The sequence below is a fragment of the Chanos chanos genome, chromosome 14, assembly GCF_902362185.1.
Source record: "Chanos chanos chromosome 14, fChaCha1.1, whole genome shotgun sequence".
NCBI lineage: Eukaryota > Metazoa > Chordata > Actinopteri > Gonorynchiformes > Chanidae > Chanos > Chanos chanos.
Genome location: NC_044508.1, coordinates 2,154,497 through 2,174,496, shown reverse-complemented (window position 1 = coordinate 2,174,496; position 20,000 = coordinate 2,154,497). Strand labels below are relative to the sequence as shown.

Below are 20,000 nucleotides of genomic sequence, written 5' to 3'. Positions count from 1 at the left end.
GTGTTTCTGTGCGTGCATGTATGTGTGTGTGTGTGTATGTGCATGTGTGTGTGCGTGTGTGTGGGTGTGGGGGTGTGTGTGTGTGTGTGCGTGTGTGCGTGCGTGTGTGTATGTGTGTGAGAAGGAGAGAGCATGAGAAAATCGTTCAGTTGAGCTGAGGTAGAACTAGATGACAAGCGATACCTTCTGCCTTTCTAAGTTGGTTCTGCATTTTCACAAAGAGGAGACAATGTGTGTGTGTGTGTGTGGCTCTGTGTGCTTAATCCACTTCCTGTGTCTGTGCTACCAGTTGTTCTGTCTTTGAGCAGTTTCTCCCTGTAGGCAACACACACGCACACACAAACACATACACACACAAACACACACACACACACAAACACATACACACACAAACACACACACACAAACACACACACAAACACACACACAAACACACACACGCACATTCAAACAGAGAGAGAGAAAGACGCAGAAAACAGACTCCTCAACTTGTCTTGCCCTTCTGAACTTTTACAAGGAGAGAGAGAAAGGGAGCGGGAAAGAGAGAGAGAGAGAGGGAGAGAGAGAGAGAGAGAGAGAGAGAGAGGGAGGGAGAGAGAGAGAGAGAGAGAGAGAGAGGGAGGGAGAGAGAGAGAGAGGGAGGGAGAGAGAGAGAGAGAGATGAGTGAACCATGCAAGAAAGGTTGTAATTTTCACCATTCTTGTTCGTACATGTTCATTGTTACCTCTTTCATTAAACACAGATTCAAAGAGGGCCACACAGGCACGCACGCACACACACAGATATATATATACATGCACACACATACACACACACACACACACAGATATATACATGCACACACATACACACACACACACACAAAGATAGATAGATAGATAGATAGATATATATATATATATATACATGCACACACATACACACACGCACACACAGATATATATATATATATACATGCACGCACACACACAGAGATATATATATATATACATGCACACACACACACACACAAACACATACACATACACACATACACACACACGCACACCCCACTGTGTTTAGTATCATGCAGCCACATCGCTACATGCTGTTCCTCTCTTAAGGGTGGGGGGGGGGGGATTTTGGGGGGGGCCTGATCTCTTTCTCTGCCTCTGAATACCCCCCACCCACCCAGCCTCACTCTCTCTCCTTTTTCTCTCTGTCTGTCTCGCACTGAAGGCCTCCCCTCCCTGTCTCTGCTGTGTAATGCCGTGAATTCACAGGGGCAGACCAGTCTACAGAAAGACTCTCGTACCTCTGGAGAGAGAACAGTTTCAGTCAAACGTGAATATTACAGAGAGCCAAGGAGTCAGTCTGAGTATGTATAATTACAACCAGTGAGTCACAGTATGGAGTCAGTCCATCTGATTCAGCTTCACACACACACACATACACACACACACACACACACACACACACATGCACAGTCTCTCTCCCTCCCCATCCCTTTATTCTTTCACATTCAAATATAATAACTGTTCTGCTAGAGAAGCACAAGCATTCTGCAGCCATTTCTGCCACACACCCACACACCCACAAACAGACACATATGCATAGTTACACATACACACATGTGTTTGCTTTCTCTCTCCCTCTCTCTCTCTCTCTCACACACACACACACATACACACACATACAGACGCCCGCGGACACACACAGATACATGCTTGCACACACACATCTTTCTGCGCTTCAGAACTGAACTGTAACACTACAGTCAGAACTGAGACGAAGGCACTAAATAAATTGGACAATACAGGAATCAAACCCGCGATTAAGTGGAAACATCATGTAAACTGTCGGGTATTCTCCTGTACTATCGGTTTTATATAACAAGTTCGGAATCCTGTCTTTTTATAGACTAAAATCACACATGCGCTACGCCTCTTACTAACCCTAACGCACAATTGCTCCCCAAAGTCGTCAACTTTCCATGAACTCAATACAACTTTCTCTCACTCGTCTTACATTTTTTTAGTCTCGTGGCTTCTCACAATTTCAATAGGGACGGTGTCTTTTAAACTCTGACGAGACGAAAGGTACCAAGTAACTGAACAGAGTAATTAAACTGAAAAAGTGTGCCGCGTGCCGCAGCCACTGTAAAAGAGGTGTTTGGTATACACGCTACACGCATTTCGATGACTAACGTGTGGTTCTGACGACTTTTTTCCAAGGGGCCCGTGTGGGAGAACATCTGGACAGCGCTTATTTGCATAAACATATGTTGAACTGCGAAGGTTGCTCGTAGTAGCTCCAACCACAAATTCAGCAGACTATGAAGAAAACTTGTAATCGCTATTTAAATTCTGCAGAATTGCTGCACGGCGATCCTATCCAAGTTCATTTAACTGAGCAATTGTAAAATGATAAATGTATAAAAAAAAAAAAAGTTGCGCATGAACGAAAACGCGCACAGGCACAAAAGTTGGCAAAAAGCTACCACGGTCAAGAGGACATGACGAGAGTGCTGGGGTTTTTTCTTAGAATTAATACGTAGTTCGCATAACTGGAGAACCGGGCCAAATAAAAGTCATTCAGCGTTATGAGAGACAGACAGCCCTTTAAATGTCCATGCGTTCAGTGGTTCTCCACATCACTGCACGCGAACCTCGTGTAACTTCACTTAGACGAAGTCACAGTGCAACGATGGTGAAACAGAAAAAGTCTTTTTCTCCCTCTGCGGTCTTTGATAACAGAAAGGTCTTTGACTAATATAGATCCCCTTGCTTTGGCGACTTGTACCGTATTTATGTAAGTCAATGGTTATCTTGGACCGCAGACCCAAATTGGACGAACCTCCAAATAACTCCGTCAAGTTTTCCGTTATCTGGAGCAAGAAATTTCTGGATCTGAAATTTCTCTCTGTTTCAACTTAATACCTTGTTTTTATAAATTTAACAAACTTCACAACACACCTCAGAAAACAACAACAATAAATGTATGAGGAGTTTACCTGCCAGCCCAGATACCCGTTATTTTCTGTGTCATTTTGGATGCGTGCAACAACAGGTCTGCGTAAACTTTCAGGAAGGAAACCAAGGCGCGGAAAAAAAGCTCCAGGAAGTATGCGACAATAAGCAATGGTCAACCATAGTGTGGCGTCAGAGTCTAAATAAATTTGCCAACATAAAAGTCTCTCTCTCTCTCTCTCTCTCTCTCTCTCTCTCGCTCTCGCTCTCTCTCCGCCTACTTTCTGAGCAACCATGGATCAATGTAACGCTAAAAACAAAGCACCATAAAATGTGCAATTATAAATGAATCTTTTTTGTGTATGTAAAAACTTTACTTTTAAAAAATATTTAAATACATTTCTAGTCGTTTTCAGTGAGGTGCGTCTGGATCTTAGGGTTCAAAAGAATGAACACTTCAATTCGTGTCAACTTCACACAACTGTTACCACACGGACTGGAATTCAGCTAATAATGGATTATCTGCATCATTTTTCCAAATCGTTGGCACTTAAGACTTTTAACAGGAAATATCAGCACACCATCCGGCTTCACCACGATCCACATTTTTGGCTGGCTTCACATATTTTGGGAAAAATGCCCGAGTCTCGTTATTTCCGCTGTCAAAAACCTTAAACATTAAGCGGTTATGTAAGGGCTTTTTAAACCAATAGGCGTAAATGTATATGTCATTCACATGGTGTTATCAGATAGAATTACTCATTTGCAGCCTTGGGCGTACTCGCTGTCAATATAACTTCTGAGAAATACGTAACCGGGTCTGTTAATTTAATCCTTCGCGGAAGACTAAGAAGTAGTCCAGGCTTTTGTAATTAACTAGTTATAGCTGACCTCCAGTGCTTTGTTTTAACACATTAACAAGACTTGAATTTAGCGTGGCCGGGTACTTATTTATTCCTTTATTTAAAAAAGGCATCGTAATTCAACCAAAAATGTGGCAGTATGATCCGTGGATCTAATGAGTACAATTTTGACATCAGACTTTTGTCCAAAACTGACCCGGACTCGTTCGAGAACACTGCGTCAATAACTGAAATTCTCCCTCTGCCACCCTGTGTACGGCATGTCGTAGTTTTGAGGTTGTTAAAACTAATAATCTGGAGGTGTTACGAAGCATTTTTGAAGGCCAGTTAAAAGGGTTCAAATTAGAGTCGGTGATATTTAGCGGCAGCCTTAATAAATGTTTGGTGACATCTAGAGGCAGTGTACTCTTTGGAGATCAATACTGACAAAAGGTCCTTACAAGAAACAATTTCAACTCATTCGCCTCTTTTATTTAAAGAACAACAAAAACAACAAAAAAAAAAAACATTCCCAAAACACCCCCCTTCCCTCCCCATCCACGCCAACACAGACTTAGTCATAATGATCTACTTTATTGAATAATTTTTGGATCAAAGTTCATTACAATTCTTTTCGAGACGATCTGATCAAACGACACGTTATAAGTCTTTCAGTGAAGGGATTTACAAAATATGCACTGAAAACAGAAATCAGTCTCTTGGGCATAGTACTCACTTGTAACTGCCACCCACCCTCTTACATTAAATATTTATCAGTAACTTGGGGAGAGGGGGTGTTAATTCAGTAATATTTTGATACATTCAGTGCCTTCGAATATTCTGAGTTACAGTAACATTTTCGGGGTTGAAGTGTATGGGGAACTTCAATCGTACCATATTACGCGGCAATCCCTCCTTGTTCTGTAAAGACCAACGCTGCGTAAAGTGACATAAAGTTAACGGATTGCATTTGAAGACACACGCAATACCTCTGCCTCGGGTTCTTTCTGCTGTACATCGCTTTCAGAATCGCTCTTCTTCTCCGAACACAAGGTCTACAAAGAGGAGACACGAGCATAATCTATTGAATAACACATTGTATTACTGACATATGTTTGCCTTCACATAAATCTTCAACTGTACATAATCTGCTGGTAATTCTACCACTGTCTCAATGGCCACGGATCTCAATGCTAACGTGCGCGAGTTAAGCCTGTAAAATGCCACAGAAATAGAAACAGGTGCACGAGGTCAATGTGTTAGTTACTGAATGAATTTTGAGCCAATACTCTGTGCGCGCGTGCGTGCGCGTGTGTTTGCTTTGCTGTCTTGTCTAATAAGATAAGATTCGTTCACAATGTCTTCAAAACTGGTCTGGTCAGAGATAATGCTATTTTTAGCCTGCCTTTCTTTTTGTATTTGTTCCTAACCAGGTTTGACATCTGTCAACATGAAACTGGTTTCTACACGCGGTTAGATTAATACGTTGGGAGCGCAAACGGAAATATATCAGTTGTAAACGTTGACGCGAGTACCTAGAGGAGCTTTGGTATTCAGATAGTTACAGTTTCGCTGTTTTCAAAACAGCCGTCACACAATAATGCTGCCGTCGTAGGAAAATACGGTAGTAGCGGTGCTTTTCTTCAAGGGTTACGTTTTACCGCCCTGGGAGTGGTATTTAAGTGTATTTGGCACTTCATATAACACTGTCAGAAACCTTTTGCGCTCACAGCCCACGTCAACACTACACTGGTCGTATTCTGATACCGAATCTTTACACTGGAACATACTTAGTTTTCCTGACTGTAAGACAAACACATTATCCGTATAAAAATCATACTTGGGGGAACTCGTAAAAAAAGGTTGAAACAAAAGCAGCTTACATTAGCTGGCTGCATTAAGACAAACTGCTCTGTTTATCCTATCAAATAAAACCAGTGAGTTAAAAACAACATTATCAATGTAGGGAAATGTTAACTACAAAAAAAAACATACAAAGGTATAAATAACCAGGTGTTAACAGGTGTTACATTTTTCATTTGGAAGACAATATGGCAAAAGAAAAGGATTAACATCCCTGTTTTTAAAAATTCTGTTTGTTTACATAAAAAAAATCTGACAAAAAGTGACACTGATGATTTAATTACTGTCATTATCAGTGTGAAAAAGCTGAAGGCACAAAGTAAAAGCGCTGATCCAAAATCAGTTTTTTGCCTCTCCTAAATCCTAACCAACACAATAACAAGGACAGAAGAGAACTGATCCTAGATCAGCACTCTTACTCTGACACTTGGTACATATGGGCTCAGGGAAGCTCCTCAGTTCAGAACATACGGTTTGTATGTTGTCAGTTTTTCCGAGTGAACACTGAAAACAGACCTTCTCAAAATATCAGTTCCTCCAAGCGAGGCTGGGTCGCGGGAGAGTACTGGAATATGGGGCTGGTGTGTGTGTGTCTGTGCGTGTGTGTGTGTGTCTGTCTGTGTGTGTGTGCGTGTGTGTCTGTGTGTGTGTGTCTGTGCATGCGGGTGTGTGTCTGTGCGTGCGTGTGTGTGTGTCTGTCTGTCTGTGTGTGTGCGTGCGTGTGAGTGTGTAGCTGTCTGACAATGGCACGTGTATGTGTATGTGTATGTGTAAGTGTAAGTCAGCCTCACTGACTCTGCAGCCATTCCACCCTCAGCTCCGCCACCTCCTGTCCGTACCAGTCGTGAAGTTTGGAGAAGCACACCGTCTCTGGGGAAACGGGGCTTTCCAGCGACCCGGTTACTTTCCTCCGGGGGGGTACGGGCGGAGCTCGGACTCCATCCGCTCTTCCCCCCACCTCCCAAGACACAGTAGGTACTCCACCACCGCCACCTCCACCTCCACCTCCTCCGGGACTCTCCCCGCTACACCCGTTAGCCAGGGGAGAAGAGTTGGTCCAGGCCACGCTGCCGTCCCTGACGGAGACCGTAGGAGGCGCCACCTCGCCAGCCTGTGGCCCAGGGAGGGCAGGGGTGTTGGTGGATCCAGCCTGCCCAACACTACTGACCCCCCCAGGACCTTTAGTCCATGTCCCAGGACCCTGGGTCGGCGCCTGCGGCTGCCTCTTGGCGCCGTTTTTGGCTTTGCCTTGCCCTGATTTGGCGATTCCTTCCTGCAGATCCTCCAGCTGTCTCTCCAGCTCCCGCACTACCAGACGCATGTAGTCAAAACTGGCGCGGGACAGCGCCTTCACCCACGACTCCATGCCCGCCTGGCTTTCCGCCGCCATCTTGTAGACGCGGGCGCGGGCGCAGTCGAACTTGATGGCAAAAGCGAACTCTTCGGCGGCGGATTCGCAGAGCTCCACGGTGCAGCCCTCCAGGACGATGACCCCGATCGGCTCCCGACTGTCGCGCTCCTCGAAGTAGAAGAGCATGTTGCCCTTGAGAATGAACCAGCGACGGTGGTAGGCCGTGTTCCGCTCGCCCTTCTTGAACAGAAAACCCGTCTTGTCGGGCGGCGAGTCGCAGGTGGCATAATGGGCGACGCTACGTTCGTTTAGCTTCATGGCTAGCAGACAGGGCAGACCTGTGACGGAGAAAACTGTTAATCTGGATTACTAATGTGGGTTTGTCATGGTTCATTTTCTGTAGAAAATTAATTCTGCAGAACAAAGGAAAAAGAAAACTGAGTTTGGCTTAATATTTTGTGTCTAGCACAGAAAGTTATGATAGAGACAGAGAGAGAGAGAGAGAGAGAGAGACATAGGGCAGTGAAGAATAATGTTGCCAGAGAAAACAGACAGACTCACTAGTTTCATATTCATGCAGTTATTGTAGGTCCACCGTTTCTCTTCACGAAAGCTGCATTCCAAGATCGTTGCCATTCCCCGGTCGGAATTCACTGTTACAAACAACAATACGCTGCGCATTAGAATATCTGGGACATTTGGTGTCATTTCTGTGAAACTGAGAAACTCAGTAATATCCAGTTTGACGTTTAGAAGCTTTAGTCCAAATGATATCTCCCTATTTGTTAGTTAACTAAACAACAACAACAAACAACACAATAAGGTACCGAAACCGGTGGGCTAAACGCACCGAGTAAAGTCTTGCTAAAATTAAGCGCGGTCACAATAACTGCCTCGATGCTGACGTGGATGCGTGACTATAATCGCAAGAGAAGATATAGCGAAGTTGAAGACATGACTAAATTTGCTTCTATGAGTAAATTACTACTCAAACACATGTGACAGACAAACATCATATGCTCTTTCCCAAAACAATTCTCCAATCCTAACAAAAGGAATTATCTATGTCGAAACTTTCAAAGGATCTTAACGACTTTCACGGGATATTTTACGACAGATGACCATAAAGTCAATGAGAAAACAAGCGAATAAAACTCGTTTTGCTGACGTTCGGGAGTAAAACTGAGACCACGCCAACAAACTCGAGCACTGCTAATGTTTCATAGAGATGAAACTGTAACTAGCTATGAAAGCTAACTTAGCTTTGGAGAGGGCTAAATTATTTTTGACGGTTTGCAGTGTCACTATACACACTTCATTTATCGTCATAGTTTGAGGGTTAGTTCTCTAGACTGCAGTCGTTGGCTAGTTCTCATACAAAGATTTTCTTTTTTTAAGAAACGCTGTGGAGCTCCTTTGTTGATTACTGTCTGACTGGCGGACTACAGCCCGATTACTTTAATTTTCAAATGCTCTGAAAAAGTTCAGCGTCCTAAATTAACCCCAGATTAAGAAAATTAAGTTTCTTTGTTAGCTGACAATAGAGTAGCAAGAGGAAAATTAATAATTTTGCCAGCTAGCTGAATACCGTACGAGGAACTTTGAGTACACAGACTTGGGGTATTTCACTCGAGCGGACTGCACACACAAAGCATTTGTCAAAACATCGTTACATGTACAATAAATCATATGTGTGCAACAACTTACATCATCCTAAACAGACGGCGTTGTCTTTTACGTACCGTATACTTCCAGACGTTTTCTCTCTGTCCTCTCTTCTGCATTCTTCCTTTTCCCTCTCGAATCACGTGACATTCATGGAATCTCAAGCACCTCGCTCTCGACAAACAGTCTTGCTGCACAAAGCAACTTAGGCTGTTTGTTCTCGGTTACCCTGAAAATCCGTTTTATATCTCTGGCCTTTTAAGATGACCTTTAATACGATTGATACGGGATCTAAGCACAGTGCAAACGAGTGATATGTTGGAGGACGTCTGTCAAGGAACTCAAGGAGCTCAATTTACTGCGGTGCCTGACAGCATGATAAACAGCTGAGTAAGCGAAACATATGAAAAAAACACTTAACATTAAAGTTATGTCAAGTTTGTTTTTAATATGAGAATCGAGAATGAACAAAGTTAAAAGGGATATTATGGTGCAGAATGTCTTCCATAGTTCCCAATATATTATTATACACATCTACTCTGCCTACACTATGTACATTGATAGACACGAACGTCATCAAAGAACTGAAGTATAGAACCGTTAAAAAGGAAAGATCGATCATGACAGCCATTCGTTCATTTAGTAAACTGATGAAAGAGAACTCACGTACAACACACACACACACACACACACACACACAAAGACTCTTTGTGCGAAAATGTGGCTGCACTTAGAGAAACACATCAAAAATCCATCTTTTCACACTGTCAAATACAAGTAGGCATGCCACACACACACACACAAACACACACACACACACACACACACACACACACACATACACACAAACACACACACGCACAAACTCCATCCCATTCCCTCTTGATCTGCCATGACATCTTTGGAAGAAAAAAGATAAAAACAGAGACAAAAACAGATAAAAACATACTCTATGCAGTGATAACAGAAAAGACCACAGGCTCACTTCAGCAAAGGCTTCTGGGAGACTGAGTCCAGCAAAAGGCATCTAGGAGACTGCGTTTAGTGGTTTCCCTCCCAATGTGCGGACTTAAACGCCCAGTCAGATGGCAAAATCCCAGTTCAACCATTTTGATGCTAAGTCATTCCCAGTGCTACCACTAAGAAAGCAAAACACATCCCTCAATGGTAGCCAAACCCTTTAAACAACAAAACACTCACAAAAAAACAGTATAACAACCTAAAAAATACAGTAAAGATAAAATATTTTTTTCAAAAAAAGGATATTATGCAAATGACATACAAAAACAAACAAACAAACAGCTTTGACTTTCAACAAACGTCCGTTGACTCCTGTCTTTGTCATACACACGGTTTGTGTGTATTGGACCTGTCCAGGTGGATACATATGTCCTTGAAATGAAATTTCACTAAATCAGGAATGAGGGCTAGATCAGACAGAATTTGAAAATGAACAACGTGCTTGAAATGATTATATATTTTCACACAAATCCCTCTTTTTATCATGTGCCTGCCAATCAGAGCCGTGAAATCAGACCCCCACAACTCTGCTGGACGAGTGAAAACTATCGCAAAGGTTTTGATTCAGATTTGAAGATGACTAATTGAAGAAAAAAAAATGAAATCAAAAGTTCAATCTTTTTCAAAACACATTTTGACAATTTAAGAATAAATCCACAAAAGAGGACATGCAAAGAACATTTCCCTCTGTTTCCCTTAATAAACACAAACCGTCCAAAAAGCTTCCTCCAGCAGTTGCGTACTGTTGGACTGGTTTATCATCCTGCTGACCTGTTTATCTGTCTGAGGGAATGGTCTTTCACCAGTGAGAAAAACTGTCTGGTGTATAATGAAGATTAGGTGTCTAAGGTAAGGCACTGGGTGGGAGAAGTGGTCCATTTGGAGACAGCGCATTCCATTGCACATCGGTCCTCGTTGGCATGACAACCTCCCTCAGGGTTCTATTCTAACCGAAACAGTAGTTACGCCCGAGTCAGGAGAATCAGAGTTCCACCCGACTGAATCCAAATTAACCTGTATAACATTCATAATCAGAGAAAAACAAAAACGACAACAAAATGAAACAAACGACAAAAGAGAGTAAGAATACGCGCTCCAGTGTGGGGGTAAATAAGGAAAAAAGGACGAAAAAAGAAAAACAAGAAAAAAAAAAAAAAAAGACAGCAGTGCTTTATAACTAACAACCACAGGACCAACACAACAAACACTTTCCTCCAGTTGAGTTTTTAAGACCTAACATTAAAAACAGACCCTGGTGTTGTCTTTGGTTCTCTGTTTTCAAATAAAATTTCAACAAAAGTTTTTTTTTTTGTTTGTTTTTTTTTAAAAATATGGAAAATAGTCTCAAACAATCTTAGATAAGAGTACAAAAAAGACACACAAAAAAAGAAGAAGTAGCCGAAGAAATCGAAGTCACTGTTTGGTTAAAATCAAAAGTCGACAATTAAAGTCAAAAGTCGACAATGCTCCTCTGTGGTGCGTCTCTTTCTGTCCTGTGCTGTGGAAGCTACATCGTGGCTCTGTTCAGTTCCTCTCTCCCTCTCTTTCCTAGGATGGTGAGAGAGAGAGTGAGAGAGAGAGAGAGAGAGAGAGATATGTGACCTCAACTTGATCCCCAAAACCCATCACCAGCTCTCCAGGGGTGAAAGGTCAGAGTTCACAGGGTGGTGTGAAGTCGCAGGGCCTGGTGCAGGCAGTTGAATGAGGGACGGTCGCTGATGTCACGACTCCAGCAACACATCATCAGTTCATACAGAGAGGGTGGACAGAGCGGGGGAGCTGAGAGATAGATCTGAGAAAGAGAGAGGGCGGGGCACAAGATATTGGGGATGAGGGAGAGAGAGAGAGAGAAATGAGGTTAATGGCATTACGTTTCCACGGCGACACACACAGAAGAGGGATGAGAGGACAAGGAGAGCGGAGAGCTAACCTGTCGTCCCAGGTTTCTGAAGAATTCCCCAGTGTTTTCGATAACCTGTTCGTCAGACAGCAGGCTGTACGGCTGCTCCTTACACAGAGTAAAAATCTCCCACAGAGTCACTCCGAACGCCCACACATCACTACCAGTGGTAAACTTACCCTGTTCACAGACATGTCACTGGTTACAGAGAATCACAGACACATACGTACACTCCCATACACACACAGACCAAGGCATTAACTACAGCACTCACACACACACACACACACACACACAAATTAAAGCCTTTTCACACTCAGACAAAGCACTGACACACTCACAGGCACACACACATACACACGCACACACAAACACAAAGTAAAGCACTTACACGCTCAACTAAAGCACAAACACACACACACACACACACACTCTCTCTCACCAGTAGAATGCTCTCCCATGCCATCCAGCGAATAGGCAGGACAGCCCGGCCTTGGATGCGGTAGTAGTCGCTGCTGTACAGGTTCCGGCTCATGCCGAAGTCAGCGATCTTTATGGTCAGTCTGCGGTCCAGGAGGCAATTCCGGGTGGCCAGATCCCGATGCACAAAGTTTAAGGAGGCCAGATATCGCATTCCCGATGAGATCTGCACAGACATGTGCAACAGATCTGACAGACTGCAGCAAGAAGAACAGACAGACACCACAGAGAAAACTGTTCAGTTATGAATGATGTATTGGTCTTTGCTCACAGCTGAAAGCCTTCAAGTAAACGTCCATGTAAAGTCTACAGTGCTACAACTCCAGTTGTAGAGTTTATATCCTAAAGCAAGTTTACATCTTACTGTCACTACATTAGTCCTGTGACTACATTAGTCCTGTCACTACATTAGTCCTGTCAATCAAAGCCAACAAGCAGTGACTAAAAGGTGGATGAGCAACAGAGAGTGAAAGAGAAAGTATGGAGTAATAGTTATTTAGTTAAACAGATAGATAGATAGATAGATAGATAGATAGATAGATAGATAGATAGAGTTGATTGATAGAGTTAGCTATATATATATATATATATATATATATATATATATATATATATATATATATATAAAGAGAGAGACAGAGAGAGAAAGAGAGAGAGAGAGAGAGTTTGGTATATATAGAGTCAGGTACACATAGATAGAGTTAGGTGTAGATAGAGTTAGGTACATACAGATAGAGTTAGGTATATATATAGAGTTAGGTACATATAGATAGAGTTAGGTACACATAGATAGAGTTAGGTATATATAGAGTTAGGTATGTCTAGACAGAGTCAGGTACACAGTGATAGGCAGTAGATGGACAGGCAGTTCAGACCTGACTGAGGGGATGTTGTTGGCGTGAGTGAGGGTGCTCTCTATCTCCCTCTGGGACAGAAACATGTTCAAATCTCCGTTCTCCATGTACTCTGTCACCATACACAGCGGATCAGACCTCACACACACACACAACAGCTGAATTATGTTGGGATCGTTAAGACGAGACATGATCTTGATCTCCTTCAGAAAGTCGTTCCTAAAACAAGGTCAGAAAGTCATCATCAGTCAGTGGGGTCAGAGGAATCACTTTAGAGAAAATCTGTCTTCATCTGCCTTTTATTCGGCAAGTTCTCTCAGCACTAAATGAACTCTAAAACTGTTAACTTAGATTAGATTAAGAAAAATAACGTTTTTGATCCTCACAAAAAATCCAGACCAACCAGCGGAAGTGCAGTTAGGCGTGCACTTGAAAACAACATAACTTTGACAACTGTAGTGTGTTCTTTGGTCTGAAATAATTCATCAGTGGTTACAAAACTTGCTATGCACAAAATAGCAAGAGTTACAGGACACTTTTTAAGGGGTTTCAGGAACAGATTCAGATCTGGTGACTCGAGCGCTGTGCAGATTTTTAAAACGTGCACACACACACACATACACACATACATACACACACACACACACACACGCGCACACTCACACACACACACACACACATACATACACACACACACACTTACACACACACACTTACACACACACACACACACACACACACGCACACGCACACACTCACACACACATACACATACACATACACATACACGCACACTCACACACACACACACACACACATACACACGCACACGCACACACACACACACACATTAACACACTTACGCACACGCACACACACACACACACACACACACCTGGCTTGGCTGGTGGCATCTGGCCGTAGCTGTTTCACTGCCACCAAGACCGGCCTCCCGTCACGCTCAGGTAGAGGAGACCCCTCACCCAGAAATTCGGGCAAACCCTCTGCCTCACACAGATGAACCTGAACCAATCAGGAGAGAGAATGCAAATGAGCGTCCAAGAAGACCTCTTGGCTCAGGAGAGAGATAATTCGTTTCAGCAGAGTGGATCTTTAATAACATGAATCGCGGGTCCTCTTTATTTGCTTGGATTAGTTGATACAGAATATCTTACGCTGTCCAAATTCTCAGTTCAGTTTTTTTTTCCAATTCACCTCTCCAAACTGTCCCTCCCCCAGTTTCTCTCGGAAGACGAGGCGTTCCCGTGGGAACTCGGCCACAGAGATGTCTTTACGCGTGAGCGAATCGACGGTGAGCGCGGGAACGGCATACATGTTGCTCCCGGTAACACCCTGTAGGCTGACGATGTCGGTTTCGGCGTAATGCGGAACACTGCTCTGAAAAGACGGGTGATGGGGGGTACAAAGGGTCACGTCCGGCTCCGCGTAGCCGCCCCCACACCCTGAGACGGAGACAGAGAGAGAGAAAAAATACTCAACTATCATCCAGTCATTCTCCTGTCATTAAACAGTCAATGTTACAGCCAATGAGAATGAGAGTCAATTACAGCCAATGAGAATGAGAGTCAATGAGAGTCAATGTTACAGCCAATGAGAATAAGAGTCAATGAGAGTCAGTTACAGCCAATGAGAATGAGAGTCAATGAGAGTCAGTTACAGCCAATGAGAATGAAAGTCAATGAGAGTCAATTACAGCCAATGAGAATGAGAGTCAATGAGAGTCAATTACAGTCAATGAGAGAAAATACTCAGTTATCACCCAATCATTCTGCTAATATACACTAAACAATCAACACTATTATTATTATTATTGTTGTTATTATTGTTGTTATTGTTATTATTGTTATTATTATTATTATCATTATTATTATTATTATTATTATTATTTTGAAAGACAGAGAGAGAGAGTGAAAGAGAAAGAAGGAGAGAGAGAAGAACAGCAAATTCATCTTCTTGGTGGATAGCATGAGGATCATGACATGTGATTTTCATTTAAAGACAGATAAGACTAAATAGACCAATAATCTTCTTAAAAAATGTGGTATTACATCAGAGAGACATGGAACCAAACACACAGGAACAGAATCAGGAGTTTACACTGACTCTCGGCTGACTCTTAAACGAGGCGAAAACACAAAGACACCAAAATCAACTGGAGTGACACGGTGGTAGAGATTCAGAAGAGCTGACCTTTAACCCTTACCATGAGGAAGGTCAGGGGTCATGCTGTGAGAGGTCACCCCGAGGTCACAGATAGATTTACTGAGGATGAAGGCCGAAGGGGAAAGGAGGAGGAGAAGGAGAAGGAGAGAAAGAGAGAGGGAGAGATGAACCTGGAGAGCAGCATGCAGGGTGTTTGAGTTGGACCAAAAGCATCTAATTCAGATGAAGGACAGGGAGAGAGAGCCTGTGGCTGTAGAGATTTAAATCACCAAACAGAGAAAGGGCACAGGCAGACCAGTTTTGGGTTTTTTAAATCTTTCTGAAGTCTCAATACACTCTTATGATGCATTTATTATCTACTTGTGTGAAACTTGTTGCTTTGACGGTGTATCCCAGAGAGGGAGAGCTGGATGTACCTGAGGCCTCTGCACTCTGGGGAAGCTCTGGTAGTTTGTTCCTCAGTGCAGCTGGATCCTGATACTGAGGGTCCAACAGAAAAATCCTCTCGTAAGGAGGATCTATGGAGACCCGGGGGGGCACTGGGGGGGTCTGGAGAATGATGGTGTCACTACTGGAAGACAGACGTACGGTCACCTCTTCTTCCAAAATACGTCTTGGAGCCTGGGACATTAAAAAAAAAATATATATATGTTTTTTCTTTTTTCAGGAATTCTGTTTATAAAACACATCGCATTAATAGACACCCCTGCCAAGAATGTATACAATGTGTTTATTGTAAACTTGCATCCTGTCCCATTCACATGCTTCCATATTCTAATTCCTATTCCCATTTACACTGCAATTCCAAATACTTCCAGTGGAATTCCCAATACCCATTTCCTTTCTGTGCAGCGGACAACTTAATGTCCACTCAGATGAGCCCAGAGAGCATTCTCAAACTGGCCTGACAAGACAAGTAATTTCAACCACTGCCAAGAAATCTGTGAAAATCCAAGAAATTCAGAAATCTGAATATCACTAGACTCTAAATCAGCGCACCAGAACAACACTTGTACTGTTTCAATAAAGGATTCGTTTATAAACTGAAGCTGAATATGACATAGAGAATGATGTTTCTGCTATACTAACAGTAAATGTTTCAGTGCGTTTTATTCCTACCTTCTCCAAAACTTTACACACGTACTGGCACCACAGAATGAGAAAAATGGTAATGACCAATAAGAGGATGATTGTAACCAGACAGCCAATCAGAATCGAGCTGCTCCCTTCTTCAGCTGGGTCCGATTTTGCTGGAGTGGTCACGACTTCTGCCAATCAGAGAGAAGGTCAGTCATAGGTGAACTGTGCAGTGAGGGTTAGGGTCAAAGCTTGACAGAGTTTATTAAAAACAAACATGCTGTAAGTGTAAATGAGTAACGTATGAGTGAACTTAGACAGGAGCAACAGAAATTCTGTCCTAGTCATCACGTGATATATTTGTCATGTACCCACAATCTGTCTTGGAACAAGACTGTTTTTTTACACAATGACATGTGTGAGACAAAGACATTTGGAATCATGTGAGTGGAGCTGTTCACCAGTGATCTTAAGAGTGGTCGGGCTGGAGGTGTCCATTTCAGCCAAGGTTGAGTTCACCACTGGACTCAAGGGAGTGGGGATTATACTGTCTGCTATGAAACAACGGGAGAGAGCAGAAACGGGAATTAGGAACCGAAATGGAAACGGGAATGTAGATCTAAAACAGAATAGAAACTGTAGATATTCCGGAAACAGGCATGAGAATATAAATGTAATGATAATATGAATGGGAATTGAAATGGGAATGAGACAATGGGAATGTGAATGCAGATTAGGAATGTGGATCGGGAATGAGGATCGGGAATGTGGATCGGGAATGTGGATCGGGAACGAGGACCGGGAATGAGGACCGGGAATGCGTATGGGGGTTAGTGCAGTCTTAGTCATACCGGACTGGAAGGAGATCTCGCTGAACATCATCCAGGTGTCGGCGAAGAAGAATCGGCAGCGCAGGGCTTTAGCCGTGCGGCGTTCCAGAGGAACAGTGACGTAGCGAGCGCTGGGGTTCCTGTCGTCCAAAACAGTGTGAAACTCCACAGCGTCCGGTTCCCACTCGGCAATGAGACGCGGCTTAAACACACACCACACAGACGAGAAGATCTTCACCCCCCGGGAGAACATGTTGTTGCTATGAACCTGCTCGGAATGAGACAGACATGGAGGGATGAGCGGGAAAGACAAAAAAAAAAAACCACATCAAACATTCAAATGTTGTTTTATATCTAGTTATAGAAGATACTTTAGATAATGACTCGCACCTCAAATATCCACAAATCAAATCACAAACAATTCAGATGATAGTCTACACTTACCACATTAACCCAGATCTGCTTTAGAATCACAACGCTTCAAACTGACATACCTGCATGCCACATGTTGTCTGAACAGAGACATGTCGAGACCTGTGCAGAACCCAACACGACGCTATGCAAGTCACGCTTTATAAAGCTCAGTATCCTGCACTGAAAACTGCCCCATAACAACTAACCCTCTTATGCTTCACTCCTAATTCACTTCACTTCACTTCACTGTACAAACAACATGCACATTCATTTTACTGTACCGCGCTACAACTATACCACTTTAGACAGTGGCACTTTCCAACCATGCTATAATGCTCTAACTAAGTCAAACTACATACTTTACAACCGTGCACTAAAGTGAGTACGGCCTGTACCAGAACCAAACTGCACTACACTACTCTATATGTACACTACACTACACTAAAGTTGCACTAGTTACCTAGTCTAGGCAAGGCAAGGCAAGTTTATTTATATAGCACAATTCATACACATTAGTAATTCAATGTGTGCATTAATTCAAAGAGTGCATTAAAACAGCTAAAAGAACACAGAAAAATAAAAGTGCATCAAAGAAGATGGGGGGGTGGGGGGGTGGATTCGATCAGTTAACCAAAAGCATTTGAAAACAGTTGGGTTTTAAGTCTAGATTTGAAACTGTCTGCAGTTGGAGCACCTTTGATGTCATCAGGAAGTTGGTTCCAGAGATGAGCAGCATAGAGGCTAGTTCAGACACTAGGTATTACCAACAGGTTTCTCTCCAGTGATACGAGAGGTCTAGCAGGTGTGTACTGCTGAAATATCTGAGAGGTATTTTGGTCCTGCATCATTTACTAATTTATAAACAAGCAGCAGTGCTTTAAAGTCAGTTCTGTGACTTACTGGAAGCCAGTGTAAGGACTTCAGTATTGGAGTAATGTGGTCAGTTCTTTTGGTTTTTGTAAGAACTCTAGCAGCTGCATTTTGTAGAGGCTGAAGCTGTTTGATGGGTTTTTTTGGGAAAGGCCTGTGAAAAGACCATTGCAGTAGTCAACCCTGCCAGAAATCAACGCATGAATGGGTTTTTTTAAGTTATGTTTTGACATAAGGCCTCTAAGTTTGGCTGAGTTTTTGAGATGGTAAAAAGCTGATTTAGTTATTGCTTTCACATGGTTGTTAAACCTGAGATCGCAATCAAGACACAATCAGGTTTTTAACAGTGTCCTTCACTTTAAATCCTTTTGTATCAGGATGAGTAGCAATCCCAAGTCTCTCCTCATTTTTCCCAAATAAGATCATTTCAGTTTTGTCCTTATTCAGCTGAAGGACATTTTGAGACATCCAGCTGTTGGTCAATGCATTGACGGAGAGATTCTAAGGGACCAAAGTCGTTAGGTGAGAGGGCTGGGTGGTCGTTAGGTGAGAGGGCTGGGTGGTTGTTAGGTGAGAAGGCTGGGTGGTTGTTAGGTGAGAGGGCAGGGTGGTTGTTAGGTGAGAGGGCAGGGTGGTTGTTAGGTGAGAGGGCTGGGTGGTTGTTAGGTGAGAGGGCTGGGTGGTTGTTAGGTGAGAGGGCTGGGTGGTTGTTAGGTGAGAGGGCTGGGTGGTTGTTAGGTGAGAGGGCTGGGTGGTCGTTAGGTGAGAGGGCAGGGTGGTCGTTAGGTGAGAGGGCTGGGTGGTCGTTAGGTGAGAGGGCTGAGTGGTTGTTAGGTGAGAGGGCAGGGTGGTTGTTAGGTGAGAGGGCAGGGTGGTCGTTAGGTGAGAGGGCAGGGTGGTTGTTAGGTGAGAGGGCAGGGTGGTCGTTAGGTGAGAGGGCAGGGTGGTCGTTAGGTGAGAGGGCAGGGTGGTCGTTAGGTGAGAGGGCTGGGTGGTCGTTAGGTGAGAGGGCTGTGTGGTCGTTAGGTGAGAGGGCTGGGTGGTCGTTAGGTGAGAGGGCTGGGTGGTTGTTAGGTGAGAGGGCTGGGTGGTTGCTAGGTGAGAGGGCTGGGTAAATTTGGGCGTCATCAGCATAGCTATCCTAAGAGATCTTATTGTCTTGAATGATTTGTCCAAGCAGGAGCACATAAAGGTTGAATAATAAAGGCCCTACGATCGACCCCTGGAGCACACCACAGGTCAAGGATGTTGGTGTTGAGGTATAGTTTCTATATAGTCTATATGTACACTACACTACACTAAAGTTACACTACACTACCCTAGAACTACAGTTCATTATAGCACGATGACAGTATTCACTTAAACTATACAACAGTACACTACAACTATACACTCTAACTAAATTACACTATGCAATGCTAATCTACCAGTATACTATAACAATGTAACTACACCACAGTATTGTACCACTAAACTACACTACACTACACTACAATATAAGTACAATACACTTCTCTCCAACTTTACTCCACTTGACTACACAGTACCATCCCACAGGTGTACTGGGCTAAAACTACACTACACCACTTCATAAATATACTATAGAACTACAAACATACCGGTACACAACAGTGTCACCGTTATTGTGTCACAGTACACTACACTGCACTGAGACTACATTACACTACACTAAACTATTGC

General features: G+C 43.2%; 2 protein-coding genes across 2 annotated transcripts in view; both read right to left on the bottom strand.

Annotated features, from left to right (window-relative positions):
- Nucleotides 1-6,441: 6,441 nt before the first annotated feature.
- Nucleotides 6,442-8,768, bottom strand: LOC115827821 (sesquipedalian-1-like). Its single transcript, XM_030791729.1, has 3 exons — nt 8,748-8,768; nt 7,567-7,658; nt 6,442-7,343 (listed from the first exon to the last, which is right to left on the bottom strand). The coding sequence occupies exon 3, from the start codon at nt 7,321-7,323 to the stop codon at nt 6,442-6,444; it is 882 nt and encodes a 293-aa protein (XP_030647589.1). The 5' UTR covers nt 7,324-7,343; nt 7,567-7,658; nt 8,748-8,768.
- A 2,314-nt stretch (nt 8,769-11,082) lies between these two features.
- Nucleotides 11,083-20,000, bottom strand: part of ddr2l (discoidin domain receptor family, member 2, like) — an 18,222-nt gene continuing 9,304 nt past the window's right edge. Inside the window, exons 8-17 of the mRNA XM_030791444.1 lie at nt 17,037-17,283; nt 16,647-16,736; nt 16,228-16,376; nt 15,525-15,729; nt 14,140-14,387; nt 13,820-13,947; nt 12,946-13,143; nt 12,033-12,267; nt 11,621-11,770; nt 11,083-11,482 (exon numbers count right to left, since the gene is read on the bottom strand). Coding sequence (XP_030647304.1) covers nt 11,348-11,482; nt 11,621-11,770; nt 12,033-12,267; nt 12,946-13,143; nt 13,820-13,947; nt 14,140-14,387; nt 15,525-15,729; nt 16,228-16,376; nt 16,647-16,736; nt 17,037-17,283 — 1,785 coding nt within the window. The 3' untranslated portion in view covers nt 11,083-11,347. The remainder of the gene's footprint in view (nt 11,483-11,620; nt 11,771-12,032; nt 12,268-12,945; nt 13,144-13,819; nt 13,948-14,139; nt 14,388-15,524; nt 15,730-16,227; nt 16,377-16,646; nt 16,737-17,036; nt 17,284-20,000) is intronic.